The sequence below is a fragment of the Artemia franciscana genome, chromosome 2 (genome assembly GCF_032884065.1).
Source record: "Artemia franciscana chromosome 2, ASM3288406v1, whole genome shotgun sequence".
NCBI classification, from domain to species: Eukaryota; Metazoa; Arthropoda; class Branchiopoda; order Anostraca; family Artemiidae; genus Artemia; species Artemia franciscana.
In genome coordinates, this window is record NC_088864.1 from 62,458,999 (window position 1) to 62,475,714 (window position 16,716).

The following is a 16,716-nucleotide window of genomic DNA, read 5'->3' on the forward strand; positions in this document are numbered from 1 at the left end:
TATTCAATCCTGGAAACAGTAAAAAAAATAAAATAAAAAAATATCTAACTAGACTTCTCTATTTTTGGATTTAATTATTTGTTAGTAAACCCGTAGTATTTCAGAATAGTTTTTGTAGTTTCCCGAGATAAAAAAAAAAAAAAATAGAAACACCGTATCTCGTTCCTTACAAACGGAGAGTCCTATTTGTGCACCAATCTTACCCTAATCTTGAAAATTTTGCGTTTATACCTATCAATTAATCAAAATCTAGTGCAATCTTGTGTCGTCTGGCCATAACTTTCTACAGAATCTTAAGATCACCCTTCAGGGCTGTTCATAGTTACGGCTCTGGTTAGGCATGCTTGTAATAGGCCCAACGCAGCACCTCTATGAGGCCGTGCAGGTATGCTTTCCTTGCTAACCTTACTCTTGTATATTTCCATATAATTTGTAATTTTGAATTTTGGTTCTCCTCCCCCCTGACGTAAATTCTTGCAAATATGCCTGACTGTTATCAATTACAAAATAAGGAAGTGGTATTTCTTTATTTAAAGAACTAATGTCAAGGGTCGGGTCGTGACTTTAAAAATAAAATATCAGAGTCTTAAGCTATAAATTTTCGTTTTATCATTGTCAAGACTGTCTTAATGTCAATAAATTGTATCTGATATAATTAGATTTTTAAGGGTTTGAAAACCCGGGCTCAAACAGCATGAAATAACCACAAGGAAGTGTGTTAAAATAAAAGAATAAAAAAGAAGGAAGGAGCTACGTTGTACTTTCTTAATTTATTCTATTTAAGGTATTGTTAATTTTTTTTTGTTTTTTAAGAAAGCTTGATATCATAATACTTTCTTAATAGTATTTCTTATATATAAAACATATTTATATATATATATATATATATATATATATATATATATATACATATATCAAACATAATGCTCAATAATATTTCTGGGAAGGAAGGAAAGTCTTTGAAAAAAATTGTTAACAGGTAGAGTGTGAAAAAATTCATTATACAAGTTTTTTTTTTTTTTTTTGACAGGATTTTTTACTTTCTGGTTTTCCGGGTGGAAGGGGCGCTTGCGTCTCCTTGTCTCCACTTGGGGCTGTCTTGTCTACAGTTATACGAACCATTGTTCTTCGATATAATGATACCCCTCCCAAAATGATAGGTTATCTTTAATTACATCAATTTTCCCTGCTTCTGAATGTCTGAACTTAAAGAAATATGTAACGTAGGCCTACTTTCTAATATTATTGTAAGGGTATTTTTTAAGAAGGTTTCATCTAATAAATCAAAGATCTGAAACTTTTTCGAGAAGGAGGCCTTAGGGAATTGTCCATGAGAACGTGGAGGGTTGGAAAAAAGTCAGAAATAGATTGTGTTTTCAGTTTTTTGCATTTAAGGAATGAAATCTCTCCCCTTTGGTCTGCCGTTATTATCAAATTCAGGTGTGCATAAGGGAGGCGGGTTCACGCTCCTCGGGAAATCTCAAAATTGTTTTGGCTTTTTCCATAATATCTTATGTTTCCAAGTAATTTGTCTATTTCTGTTTTTTGGACCCTTCCCCTAATTTATCTGTACGTACAATACCAAGGTAGCCAAAGCTAGTGTACTGGGAACTCTCAGACTGGTCGCAGTAATGACCTGTAAATGAAGTGGTTGATCAGCGTAGGCAAATGAAGATAAATGAGAAGAAGAGAAGAAAAAAGAAGCTAAGGTTTCTAACAGGATTGTAAACCTTAGGTTTAATACACGATTTACAACCTTGCATTCACGGCAGAATTGCCTTTTGTGAAATTTTCAGTAAAAGCGAGGGTTTGTTTTTTTTAGTGATTATCATCATTTTTCATGAAAACATTAAAACTGCACATTAGAAAAATCTTGACCAAAAGCTGATTAAGTGAACTTGAAAACATCGAGGTTCAAAATTGAAGTTAGGGTTTCCCTCTGTCTCTCAATTCTCTAGAGACCGTTGATTTTCAAAAACCCTTCAAATAACACTTATTCATTGGCGGAAATAGCAGGTTAATTATACCAGCTTGTCAATCTGGTCTCTAGGGGTGTTATCGGCGATCTGAAACGATTCTTTCTGGCAAAAAAAATTGTAAAAATTTCAGGTAGCTGAAAATATTCTATGGGACTGTTCGGAAACAGGAAAATAAATCGAAAAATGGTTGCAATCATCTTACAGGTTATTGTCTTCTGCTCATGATAGTACCGATTTTGTTTTAAAAGCAATATCCTTCATAGAGTACACTTTTAAAAAAGAGCTAGACATTTTTTAAGATTTCTAAGCAAGTGGAGGAAATAGAGCAAAATCCTAGCAAACATTTTGTAGCATCTTCAAGAAGCTACGGCCTGATATTAAAAGCGGTATCTTCCACCAATGAATACTTAAGTACTTTTTAAATATAAATTTTCAATTTTAACATCGGATTTCGAATTCCATCAGTTCACTTAATCACGGCCTTAATGAAACCAATGAGCTAAATTTGAAAATGCTTTCGTCGGAGGTGAAATGGAGGAACGGGAAAGATGAGAGGGGGAAGAAAAGAGGAAGATGAAATAATAATTGGCATGCATTGGGATAGTAGTGTTTAATGCGAGGATTTAAAAATGCTTCTTCTAAAAATGTACACGGCAATCCTTGTAACTTGTAATTTGGCTCGTTCGAACAGGATTGAGAAATTGCGTTCAATTTGGATAAAAGGCGTGAAAACGAAATATCAAATATTGAAATAAGACACGAATGACTTGTAATTTTTTGAATATTGATGAACTAATACTAGCGTTGCTTCCGGTCAAGGTTTTTCCTTTAAATGTATTAAATTCATAATTTGGCATATAATATTCAAAGTCATGTTGGTAAACTGCCTGTTAGACAAAACATTAGTGGCGGGAAAACCCATATTCACTCCTTTTTCATTCATATGCGCTATTCTGTAAAATTGTATAGACTTAATAACAAGGGGTCACCCACTTTAAAATATCAAATGCACCAGGTGACGCTTAGCATGCAGTAGCCAAAGAGGAGTAGCGGATGCGTATTGCGCGTTGCGAAACAATTGCTTCTCTGTTTTGTACAGTAGGTGGTGGAAAAAGAGCACGACGGAAGCTTTGAGTACCCCAGATAAAATGCTACCGAAATGAAAGACTTGATGGTTTTGGGATTTTAGGGTTGAAGAAATGGTTTGAAAATTAATGCAAAATACTATGTTTCTTAAAATAAGGATAAAAAAAATGATGCTACTTTGACTTAACGCTCTTGCTCAGAAGGGTGGCCAACGTAGATGGACCTTCTTGATAGTGCTGTCAGTTTTCTCCAAGTGGTCATATCCAGTGCTAGGGATCAACCCTCATTATGGTTGATGTTGCGGCTTGGGAGATGTTGATTTACAAGTCAGCCCATTTGGTGCGTGGACTGCCTCGATAATGTTGCCAGCCATTTTCTGAGGGATTTGGATTCGTGACGATACTTATAGGACTATTTGGAGGGAGCCTTCTTAAGGAAGTGGCTTCTACTTCGGTAAATATCCTAGTTTTGCGGATCTTGTCATATTATTTGAAGCCTTAAACTCGACGCATGCGCCTAGTTTGAATGGCATCGATCTGTTTTAGCTGTGTCTGAGATATCGGCCACATTTCAAAGGAGTACATCATGATATTTGAGAGAGACTGTGGGGTTGTAAATTTGAGCTTCGATGTGGTGGCTAATTTGCGAAGAAGTGATGCTAGGTAAGGAGAAAATTAATCAAGAAATTATGATTTTTAACCATGCAACTGGGCCAAACGAAAAGAAGATATTTCTCAAATAGGTTGGGAAGTGGTCGTAATAGAAAGGGTTAAAAGGAAATTGGTGCTCCATAGGGGTGGCAAAGAGAAGGAGAGGAGGGGTGTGCGTATTTGGGTTGACTTCAGGGGATTTACTGCTGCTATGAGTTGTTAATTGTAAAACTAAGCTTTTTCATTCACAAAATACAGAAAGGCGCCGTTCTATGATTTTCAATATTTCTTTTGAGTTAGCCTGCTAGTCCTCCAAAGTTTAAAATATCTGTGATTTCTCCAATTTGGCCAGAGAACGGTTTAGGGTGAAATCAAGACTTTTATCTTTACCCTCTCCACAAGGCCGTAACCAGGTGGTGTTTAGGGGGATTCCCCCCCCCCCCCTAAAAAAATGTTTATCTGACTCGTAAAAACGTAACAAAAATAAATATAAACGAAGTTCGATTCATTTTTGATTTGTTTTTGTACCCCTCCCCCAAAAAAATTCTGGATACGGCTTTGCCTCTCCATAAAGTCCCAATTTCCACTACTTCTTTATAACATCTTTCCACCTCATTCGGGGACAACCTGCTTTTCCTATGAAGGCTAAATGTCCAAAGGTAAAATCATATTTCGGAAGCCTCTCCATTATTACCCTCATAATAACTCAGTGACAGTACAGTTTATATCAGCTTTTTCATTCCCAAAATATAGAAATACGCCGTTCTATGATTTTTGATATCTCTTTCGAGTTGGCCTACTAGTCCTCCAAAGCTATAATATCTGTGATTTTGCCAAGTTGGCCAGAGAACGGCTTAAAGTGACTCGAACAAGACTTTACTCTTTACCCTCTCCACAAGGCCGTAACCAGGGGGGTGTTTAGGAAGGTTTGACCCCCCCCCCCACAAAAAAAATGTTTGTCCGACGCGTAAAAATGTAACAAAAATGAATATAAACAAAGTTTGATACGTTTTTTAATTTGTTTTTGTACCCCTCCCCCAAAAAAAATTCTGGATACGGCTTTGCCTCTCCATAAAGTCCTGATTTCCACTAATTCTTTATAACATTTTTCCACCTCATTCGGGGACAACCTGCTTTTCCTATGAAGGCTAAATGTCCAAAGGTAAAATCATATTTCGGAAGCCTCTCCATTATTACCCTCATAATAACTGAGTGACAGTGCAGTTTATATCCCGCTGTTTTATCACCATTAAATTGCTATTGATTCTTTTGTCGACTAACACATTACCATATATATTCTAAATTAAGAATTTAAATATGGGCTAAACTTTTCCCACATGAGTAACCAATTATGCATTTATTATAAGGATTTTGGAATAAAAAGTAGTAATTTCGGCTTTTGTTTTTTTTAATTCATCGCGCTGTGCGCACTCATGCGCATCAGCTATATTATGTGACAGGTGCTATAGCACTCAGTTAACTTCAGCACACCATTCTGATAAGAGCTAATTTTTTAAGAGATTATTAGAATTTGTGTTTTTTATTAATAAAAGGATTATTTTTTTGATGCTATTGTGACACTTTTTTCAAAGTGGCGGCCTTAGTGAGTAATCGGGTTGTTTTTTCTCAGGGTGGACAAAGTGCCATTTTTGGATTGAGGAATAGGAAAGGAAGTGATGGATCAATGCTTAGTATGGACTATACTGAACAAGATGAGGTAGGGTATGTTTTGTATTTGTGGTTTTGCTCCTGAGAATCGGCCAGAGTGTGGGGGGTCACACGTCCCATGGAACTTGGAAAAGCTTAGGTGGGGGTGGATCCAGAAATAATGTGTGGGGGGGGGAGCACGAATAAAAAATTGGCTCCCCAATCGGCAATTTTCTTTCCTCTGATCCTGTAAATAGTGACATTTCGATCATTTTATAGGAGGGGGTAGGTTACCTTAAAACCATCTCCTAGATCCGTCCCTTAGTTTCGGCAAGGTCTCCCCCTTAAGTTGTCTATAAGCTAAGCTAGTAAGTGCACTCGAGAGAATGCGCTTTGCCTGTCAAGGAGTAGTAAAGAACTATAAGTGAGGAGCGATTCGGACTAATAGTAACCAAAACTCTAATAAAAGATATTTTGATAAAAATATATTCATCAAAAGCTTTTGCTTTTTGTAGTGATTCTAAATATGTAAAATTCATCAAGTCTGAAGTTATCCACCCAAATATAAACTGGGAAAATTTACCTAATTTCGAAAACAGGGCAAAATACAAAAATGTAAATTGGGAGGGGGGCTAGGGGAGATAATTACCCACTTTTCCAAGATATTTTTGCCTCCCCTCTAGATTTTGAATTTTTTGTATGTTTTCATTGAAATATGACTGTGCTTTTTTCAGTGAATAAATTGACAAAAAAACTAACCAAATTGCCTCCCTTGGCTTAGACTTTGAAAAATACGTTTTCGATCTCCCCCCCAGACTTTAGTGAATTAATGCCACTGGTAAAAAGTCTAATTTACCAGTTATTCCTGTTAATTTACCACTAATTCCTGTACTCCTCGTACAGGAATTAGGAGAGGAACTTGGGTGGCTGCCGCCCCCCCCCCGCTTTTAAATCATTGTATAAAATAGAAAAAAAAATAGATAGAATGACCGAAATGTTTCTTTTGCTCATAAGAAGCTAATATTCTGTTATCTCTCAAATGATAAGCTGTCCAGGTGTTATCAAAATTTTTTTGATGTTGTGAAAAAAAACCGCCCGTAAGGGACTTGAACCCTTGACCCGAGGATTAAGAGTCCCACGCTCTACCGACTGAGCTAAACACTTGCATCTGTGTAAATATAACTTCTCAATAAGTTTTAAAAATTTCAAATTAACATGGGCTCGTATGGAGAGAAATCCGTTAATTAAGTATCTAATGCGTGGTTTCTGGAAAACAGGGAAGGAGATATCGGATTGAGCTGAAATTTCGCGGATAAGCTCCTGGGCCGTAGGGGACCTTAACTTGTGAATTTCAGCCCGATCGGACAACGTTAAAAGGGGGGGGGGGTTGGAAGGTTGAAATTTTCGGGGGGTTAAGATTTTCCTACGAAACTTTCCAGGAAAATTACTCGGAGAATTCCGCATCGAATGAGTTTTCGTACACCCAGATCCGATGTCGGATGTGACCTGTAGGCGTCTAGGAAAAAAAAGTAAATGAATTTTAAGTGGCTATGCGTGGTTTCTGGAAAACAGGGAAGGAGTTATCGGATCGAGCTGAAATTTCGCGGATAAGCTCCTGGGCCCTAGGGGACCTTAACTTGTGAATTTCAGCCCGATCGGACAACGTTAAAGGGGGGCTGGGGTTGACGAGTCGAAACTTTCGGCCAGATTTTCCCCATGAAGGAAAAGTTGGAGGGGGATGAAATTTTGCAGGTTTCTTAGTTGGAGCTCGGGCTACGAAATGCATCCCTCCCCATCCCTCTGCGACCACTGGAACCGAAGATCGCTTAACATTGTCGTGTGTCGCCTCTTTATAGAGGCACGAGTGTGCCTCCTTGATAATAAATCCCCGTGAGCCTCGAGATAAATATAGAAGGTCCATAGACATGGGTACAGGGTATAAATTAATCAATATATAATCTCCTTTCACTTCCTGGGGTATATTTTTGGTCTGAACCTGTAATATGGGGGCTGCGGGCGATCCCTCCGCTCTTATTTCAGAAAGAAATTTTGCTTTGTAACATGAAATACTACATTCATATGTTTACGGGCACAAAACTTGAAGAGTTGGAGGGAGGGGATTCTGAGTGCCGTCAGGAAATTTTTCAGGAGGGGAGGGGGGAACAAAAAGCGTTGTTTTTGCAAAAATTTACATGAAAGATTTCTCCTTCTCCTATTTTATGCATTTTTTTACACATTTTATATATATCTTCTTGTTTCCCGTGCCCCCCTTCTGGTGTTAATGGGAGATATTCTTATATAAAAAGAATTTTTCAAAAAAAAATGTGGAGATGATAACCCTATAATTCGTTTTAGGCGTTCCAAACCCTCCTCCTCTTAAACACTTTGAGGGATGCTCTTTTCAGGGATGATCATCATTAACGAAACATTCTTAAACGATTATTAAAGTTGATATAAAAAGTTGGAGGTTGAAGGAGGAAATAATAGCCTCTCTCAAATTTAAGAGTACCATTTTATATTCATGACTAAAAAAATCCCTTATTTTTCCAAAGAAGGACGGTTAAGCACCAGGCAATCCAAGGAGGGGGTTTATTGGGTTGGAACCCCCTGTTTGAACATCGTTTTAAGCTCATAGCATCGGTCGCAATGGGGTACTGTTCACTATTCATCCCCAGACCTAAATGTCGTCCATAAAAAGAACCGTAATACAGTATAAATCGCTCATCCATAAGAATTAAACTATGGGATGTAGTTGCAAATTATCTATTTTGATCAATGGATTCTCTTATGAAAAGGAGGCCCCAAAAACCCAGGGGAATATCTTTTCTGGGGATGGGATAAGGGGACTTGGAATTTTTTGCTCCTGTTTATGTCTCTCATTTGACAGGCCGTTTTACTTATTAATAAATGTGTACTTAAGTTAGCGTCTGTGTCTTTTTTTTTTTTTTTTTTTTATGGAACTGGGCTCTAAGTCGTTCTAATGTTAAATGGCGTTAATTTAATTAGCGTTATAATGCGTTATAATTTAATTAGCGTTAATTTAAATTAGCGTTATAAAAATGTAACATCATGCTGTCCTTTAACAAATAGAATAATAGAAATAAAATTCAATATTTTTTAAATTTAATAAAAGCAAAAAAAAGCATATGAATAGCGTGTGTCGTTTAATTGCTTCTTCAAAAATTTATCTTGCTGCGATGTTACTTTATTGTAGCTGCGGAATGGGGTTGGGCAGATTTTTGGCATCGATTTTAAAAGGATTGTTAAATGTTGTAATCATTCAGTTATCAGACTGTTATTCAGCCTTTCGACGTAGGCTATTTTCACGAATAAAAAAGACGAAAATTAACTTTTTATGCGTTGGTTTTTCATTTGTATTTTTGGGTCTAATGTGGATATAAAGGTTTATGCTGCTTATAAAATGGATTATTCATATCTTCACTCGCAGACAAGGGCTTACTTGGGCTTATGGGTAAGGGAACAGTCTCATAACACCCCCCCCCCCTCATGCAAACATTACATACAAAAACATTGATTATTTAATGACTGTAATAATTCATAGATAAAACTTTTTCTGTTGCTGAAACCTTCCAGTAATAAATGTCCTGGGTGCGGTAACAACAGCAGCAACAAACCATACATTCATGTTATGTATTATGAAATACATAACAATAACCATGGTTCATAACAATAAGAGTAACACTTCACACATAACAATAACAATAATAAAATACATATTACTATAATGATAACGTAACAAAATAATCCATAATACTAGCACACGTAATAATAAATAAATAAATAATAAATAACACGTAAAAATAATAACTTTAACAATATTAATAACTTGCAATCTCACTAACCTTAAACTACTCACAATAAAAAAAAATGTGCAGCCTACTTATTTCATATACCCACCACCACTCAAGAAGTGAAGTTAGATTAATCCTAATGAAAAATACCAAAACATGATGAAAATATAATACTCTAGGAACAAATTTGGGCTATATATTTGCACATTGGGGGAGGAGTGGGGATAAAGTATAGCTGGTCTGCATGCAAGATGTGTTAGCTACAATTATTCGGCATATTATAAAGTAATATGCATTACACTGGCCAAAAACTTTACCACCCTCCCTAATGTGCCAATATATAGCCCAAATTATTTAAGTCAAATGTATGGTGTCACCCGCCACTTGTTTTCCACTGAGCGTCACCTAATTTTCTCTTAATACAGACAAATGAAACCGGTTTGTCCTCGAATGTGACTCAACGTAATTTTTGAGTGTGGTGGGTATAAGTGATAAGTACTAAAAATTGTATGTGCCATGCTAACTCGGACAAATTCACAAGTGGTAGCACGCTTAGATTATGCCCAACGGACACATACGTAGATTCCGCCCAAACTCGAGATTTTTATTTTCTTCTGATTTGGACTAATCCGTTTTTTTTTTGCGATTTTATCAAAAAATTTCTCCCTCTCCCAATTAAAAAGTCTGACGTGTCTGCCTTTACAGGCCATGTAGTAATGATTATGTAATACTTTACAGTTTGTTTTTTTGCTCCGAAATATCTGTATTTGACGAAATTGCAGAGAAAAGAACAAAAAAAAAAAAAAAACGAAAAATTGATATTTCATCGGTTCTATTTCTATTTTTCCTTATTGAAAATCAAAACGATTTTTCGTGTTTAGGCCTACTCAAGCAGAACATAGGTTTATGCTATCATTCAACAAGCAGAAATAAGTTCTAGTGATCTTTGAAATCTGAGCTACAAGTTAAATAATTCTTTATTTTATGTGTTTTTTGGGACCCCCTTCAAAAAAAAAAACAAGTATCTGATTTAGAAGCTAAAAATTCGTGTGTGGGAGCAAAGTTTCCGAGTAACTATCTATCTACATTTCATGTTACTTTCTATTGACGTAAGTATTCGTGACAAACCCTTTCCGGTATCCATTAAAATTAGCCAAAAATTTTCCAATACTTTGTCTGTGGTCTTGTGAATAAATAACCAGTTAACTTGCATAAAATACCCATTTTGAAATTGAAACGTAAGACAGTAAATGACAAAACAGTTCATTACGGTTCTCTTTTTTTAGATCCGGCAGTTTTGTACTAAACAAAGATAAAAGGAGCACGTAATAGAGCAATTCCAAACCTAGTCTCACTTGGACCGTTCAGAAGACAATCTGAACAAGTTAAATAACTTTTTTTTTCAGGTTGAAACGTTTCATTTACTCGTAGCTTTTAGTTATTTGTAAGTTTATTTGTTTGTAGTTTATTTGTAGTTTCACAAGCTTTTCTCTAAAGTTACAAATCTACAAAATATAAATACAAAAAAAAGCTTAGGCCTACTTTCAAAATAGAATTAAAGTAAAAAATTAGTAACGATTTACGAAAAATATTAAGTGGACTGGGAGGGGGAGTATAAAAGAGGAGATATTTTGTTGTATACAATTAGGACGAGTATAAAAAAAAGGTTCTAATTAATGACACACGAGTGAGTGTCGTATAATACACAAGTACCCCGAAAACTGTATATGGAGTTGTTTTTCATAAAAAATTGGGTTCCCAAATTTTCCTAATTTTTTAAGTCATATATGGTTGTGTAAATTTTTGACTTAATCCAACTAAACACTCAAACTTTATTCCTCTTTCCATTGTGCTTAAGTTTACATTGCCAAGTTTTTTAAATCTATATATATATAAAAATAAGTTGTCTGTGTGTGTGTGTGTCTGTCAAGTGACGTCATGTTTGTGTGTCGACTGACGTCATGTTTTCGACTGGCAAAATTACAGACCGGGACATCGGGACACAAATGACGACCGGGACACCGGCACATAGGGAATATAAATGACGACCGGGACACTCAAAGAAAAAGCGACCGGGACACAAGGAATGTTCGATTAGCAATCACCATCAACAAAGCACCGGGACACAAATGACGACCGGGACACAGGGAGTATAAATGACGACCAGGACATAAGTAAAAAAAAACTAAAAAAACTAAAAAAAAGGTAAAAACTACAAAAAAACTAAAAAGAAAAAAAAAACTAAAAACTAATAAAAAAAACTAAAAAAGCTAAAAAACTAAAAAAACTAAAAAAGAAAAAAAGGAAAAAAACTGAAAAATAAAGGAGAAAAACAAAACTAAAAAAATAAAAATAAAAAAAAACTAAAAAGAAAAAAGAAAAAAAAAGTAAAAACCAAAAAAAAAACTAAAAAGAAAAAAAGGGGAAAAATACAAAAATTTATTTCATCATATACCATTTCAAAAACGAATGTATATACAGACCGGGACACCGGGATACAAATGGCGACCGGGACACAGGGAATATAAATGACGACCGGGACACAGGGACACAACTGCAATGGGGACGCCGGGGGGCACAGGGGGATATATAAATGACGACGGGGACACAGGGAATGTTCGATTAGCAATCACCATCAACAAAGCTCAAGGGCAATCATTAGAATCATGAGGTATAACGAAAAAAACTAAAAAAAAGGTAAAAAACTAAAAACTAAAAAAAAAAAGACCAATTCAAAAACGAATGTATATACAGACCGGTACACCGGGACACAAATGACGACCGGGACACCGGGACACAAGGAATATAAATGACGCCCGGGACACTCAAAGAGAAATCACAGACTGGGACACCGGGACACAAATGACGACCGACAGGGAATATAAATGACGACCGGGACACAGGGACACAACTACAACGGGAACGCTGGGGGGCACGGGGGGATATATAAATGACGACGGCGACACAGGGAATGGTCGATTAGCAATCACCATCAACAAAGCTCAAGGGCAATCATTAGAATCATGAGGTATAGATCTGAATACGGATTGTTTTCCCATGGACCATTATATGTTGCATGTTCAAGAGTCGGTAAACCTGACAATCTATTTATATGCATAGACAATGGGACAGCAAAGAATGTTGTATATTCGCAAGTTTTACGTAGTTAAAAACATATATTATATATATCTATATTCACAGGTGGGACATAGGGACACAACTACAATGGCGCGTAACTAATATGGCGCGTAACGACCTATGCGCGCGGGGGGGCTTGGGGAAGCGCGAAGCGCCCCTACCAACTAGGTGTTGGGGTGGCGTGAAGCGCCACCCCAACAGCTAGTGAATTTATAATAATGAACCGACAAAAACGAAAATTATCCTGGAAAATTTATTTATTTTTTAGAGCCTTTAATCCCATGCCGCGCAGAAATTTGAATATTAAAGTCACATATTTTTGTACTTGGTTTTTCTTCTAAATAATCAGTGCGCTTCGATCGAAACCAGTATTGATTTTTGTTTTGGATTTTTGTCGAGGGGTTTCCCGCTTTTCAACGCCTGAAAAGTGGAAAGTTTTCCATCTCTTAGTGCCACATGTGCCATACAGTTCCGAAACATATTGCATGGGCCCTTCACTGCTTGGCACAGTTCTGCCATGCTTGGCACACTCGCCACCCTTGGCACGTGTCACCTGGTGTATGTGACTTCTGGAATCCGGCGACCCCTCGAATTTTCTCTGATGTTTATTCTATTGATTTGACGCAATCTCAATATAGTTCATGAAAAAAGACATCAATGTTTGCATTTGTGTACATTAAATAAACTATTAATAGGAAAAATTACCCTGCGCCATATTATTTGTGTTTTGAAATTGTGTATTTTAAAAGAAAATTGAAAAGAAAATTTGCTTTCATTTGTTTATTACTACTAAGTATGGTTATTGCACTTAGAGCAAAACCAGACATTGATTCTTATTTCTAGATTCCCTCTGCCGTGTGTTTTTTTTTAGGCTCTGGAATTGGCACCGTCCAAAGGCTTGTAATTTTTTTTTTGTTTTCATATGATTAATTTTTCCTTGACATATATAGTGCTATCCGTTTATTGTTATTATTATTATTAAATCTATAGATGTTTTGATTCATTGCAGTTTGATAAAGCTTACTTAGTGAACCCTCCTTTTTTTTGTATTTTTTCTCTATTTTATGAAGCAAATGCTTTACATGTTAAGAGTTTAAATTTTTATGTTCAAATGTTAATATTATCTTTATATGATTAAATGTTAAGAGTTTAAATGTTTTTGTGATCTTTTCATGATCCTCCTCCTGCAGGCCATGAAGCCTTTGTGAGGATTTTTAGATCGTTATGTAATTATTTTACTGCTATATGGAAAATAAATGTTTCTATCATATCCAAGGGCGTATCCAGGGAGGAGGGTTCAAGATTTGAACCCCCCTGAAAATTTTCTTTTAACTCGTAAAGACGTAACAAAAATGCATACATACAAATATTTTGCTGTGTTTTTATTAAAGTTTTGTATCTCCCCCCCCCTGAAAAATTAGCCCATTACCCCCTGAACAAAATTCCTCTTGCTCTTATCAATAATTAAAAAAAATGTATATTGTATAAACATTTCTTATCATTTGCCGGTAGTAGGCTATGATTTGTGCATATTAAATAAAGTGGCAAAAAGAAAAAAGGATCGCAAATCAAGCGACTTATGTTTTGAAATCTGTGCAGGTGATACGAAAATTAATGCAATGTACTATACGCTGTGAAAATGTATACTCAATATTTTTTAAATAGAAATTTTAGCTGAATTACTTTGAAGGTTAACCTGAGACGTTAATATCAGCGGGAAAACTTATAACGTTTTTAACAGTTTAATTGACCATGGAAAAAAAGTGTTTCTGAAAGAATTTAGATAATATGAAATATGGACTGTTCTGAACAATCTTTTGGAAATGAAAGTAGCATAATTTTAGTGTTTTTGGTACTTGGCCAGTTTCTTAGGTTTCTATAAACCATACAACAAGTGAAGCTGAATTAAAGAAAAAGTAAAGGGGTCACCAAATTTTAGAAATCACTTACACCAGTCGACGCGTGCTAAGTATGGCGGATCTGTGCCAAGCGTTGTGGAACTGTCCCAAACGTGGCGGAACTTAACAGCACACGTGACGCTGCGAGATTTACGCCAGATGGCGAAAAGCTGGCCGTTCCTCAAAATAAATATTGATTCTTCCGTTTCTGGCAATCTGCCAGTTCGGTAGTGAACATGTAAAACCCGAAACAAATAGAACTGAAGCAAATTGTCAATCTATAAGGCTCTTCTCAAATAAGCCGCCAACTCTAGTGTAATCTATTTTTTAGTTTAGTTTTTTGTATTCGAGGGGGGGGGGTCACAACCCAAAAATTTAATTTGGAGACACCGACTTATCGCTTTCTATAGTTTTAGATACAGATCTATTCCTGAAAGTGTTATTCGTAGAGAATTATAATCCACAACAAGCCTCTCAAATAACATTGTACCTAAGCTTTTGGGCGAGCCTAATAAGACACAATTGATCTTACCGTACTCTGTCTCTTGACATAGACCTATAGATTTCAAACCGTTTCTATCCAGAGCGTAACCAGATATTTTTGTTCGAATGAGGAGGGGGGTAGCAAAATGAACTTTTAAGAACCCATCAAAGATTTGTTTATATGCATTTTTGTTACGTTTTTATGAGTTGGACAACAATTTCGCGGGAAGAGGAGTTTTAATCTTGTCAACCCCCTCCTAGGATATGACCTTGGTTGTATCCTGAGATAAGATGAAGAATCTCCCTCCCTGATGAGATGGGTCCAGACGAACCAAGCCTCTTTTATAGATTGAAAAGTGTGAGCTTTTGCGTGTACTTTTGTAAGGCATGTGACCCTGCCCCATCCTACCTATAGAAGTGCGTAAAATATTTTATATCTGTCGCTATAAGAATACAACAATAACTCAAAACGCTTGCTTAAATGCTTTATCAGGTGACGAACTGTGACTTTTTATGGTTGTTTAAAATTTGGCTACTTTTTACGCTAGAATGATATGTTAAATGATGTAAACTACATTACCTTCAGGTTGTTGACACTTAATTCTAGGATATTCACTTTCAAGCTGTGGTTTTGAGTTACAGTCAAACCAAAATTCTATTGGATCACTTTCATTGTTTTGTTATACAATTAATATATGCAAAAAGCTTTGGACTGGTATATGGGAGGGCTGAATGAGATACTGTCCTACAATAATGGTTGTAGGAGACCCGACCCCCTAGAAAATATTTGCACACTCTAGAAACTGCCAACTGGAATTGTATTTATGTAAATTCTAAAAAAAAACTGAATGTCTCGAAATATTAAAGATATGGATTAAAACTGAAAATTTTCCCGGAAACATTTCGTATATAAATCTTGTTGAATATCGTAGTCTGAGGAGTGTCACTTGTAGCATCATTGATTTAGAAAAAAAATATTAATATTGACTATTTCTACTTTTATATTTTGTTCTTTTTATTTTAGGATTTTATTTTGACTGGAAATAGCAGTTCTTTCGGAAAAGTTTTCACAATTCCCGTCACTCTTGAAGATAAGACTTATCAAGAGCTTGAGCAAGGTATGTATCTACCTATTCAGTCGCCAAATAAAAATACTACAAAAGGGAAGATAAAACACAATACTAAAAAGTACATATGATTGGTTTTATATTGTATGAATGTTCAGTCATTCTGAGTAAAATCGCTATCTCGAAATTCTGATCTAATACCGTATGGGTAATTGGTACAGAAAGGGTAAGATAAATGCTGTGGTTGCCCTCTAATCACTTTTGGCTCTTTAAAAAGGCATTAGAGCACTTCCCGTTTAAGGGGAGTTATTAAGGTCCCGTTTTTATTAAGGCACTTCCCGTTTCTGTTCGAACAAGCTCCGTTCCTAGTTTTTAGGGCTACATGTTATATTTGTTGTGAGTGGAAAAAATGATATGCGCATAAGAGACAAGTGGCTCTTTACTTAGCAACTTTACCGCGCTCACCATGGAAGGCATTATTAGACTATTGTACGTTTGTAAAACATGAACAATCTAAGAAGACAAAGTCATCAAGTCAAGGTTTGGCCAAGTCATCAAGGTGACATATTTATTGTGATTGAATCGCCCTCTCGGCAATACCTTGCTCTTAACGCTAAAGTATTTTTCTTAATTTTAAAAGAGCTATTTATTCTAATTAAACGGCCTTTGTGATTCAGGGGCTACTCTTAAAGATTTGGGACAAAATTCGAACTTCAGCGTAAAGAGCGAGGTATTGACGAGGGGGTTGAACCCCCTCATATACATAATAATTTCTGTTCGTTTTAAGTTTTAATGTGGCTCCTTACTTTCAGTTGAAAAAACCTTGTTTTTTTGTATTTAATATGAAGAAGAAATGATCGAAAATGGGTTTTTAAGGCCAAACAAAAATACCGAAAAAACACGAAACGAACATCTCGAAGGACAACCTCCTATATTTTTCAGCGCGAATAAAAAAC

The 16,716-nt window shown here is 35.9% G+C and overlaps 1 protein-coding gene across 5 annotated transcripts in view; it reads left to right on the plus strand.

Moving 5' to 3' along the window:
- The window catches only part of LOC136043906 (uncharacterized), a 305,479-nt gene that overhangs the window by 198,830 nt on the left and 89,933 nt on the right, over positions 1 to 16,716 (plus strand). For all 5 annotated transcript variants that reach the window (XM_065728944.1, XM_065728942.1, XM_065728943.1 and 2 more), the window contains 2 exons: positions 5,346 to 5,432; positions 15,718 to 15,811. In XM_065728944.1, coding sequence (XP_065585016.1) covers positions 5,346 to 5,432; positions 15,718 to 15,811 — 181 coding nt within the window. The remainder of the gene's footprint in view (positions 1 to 5,345; positions 5,433 to 15,717; positions 15,812 to 16,716) is intronic.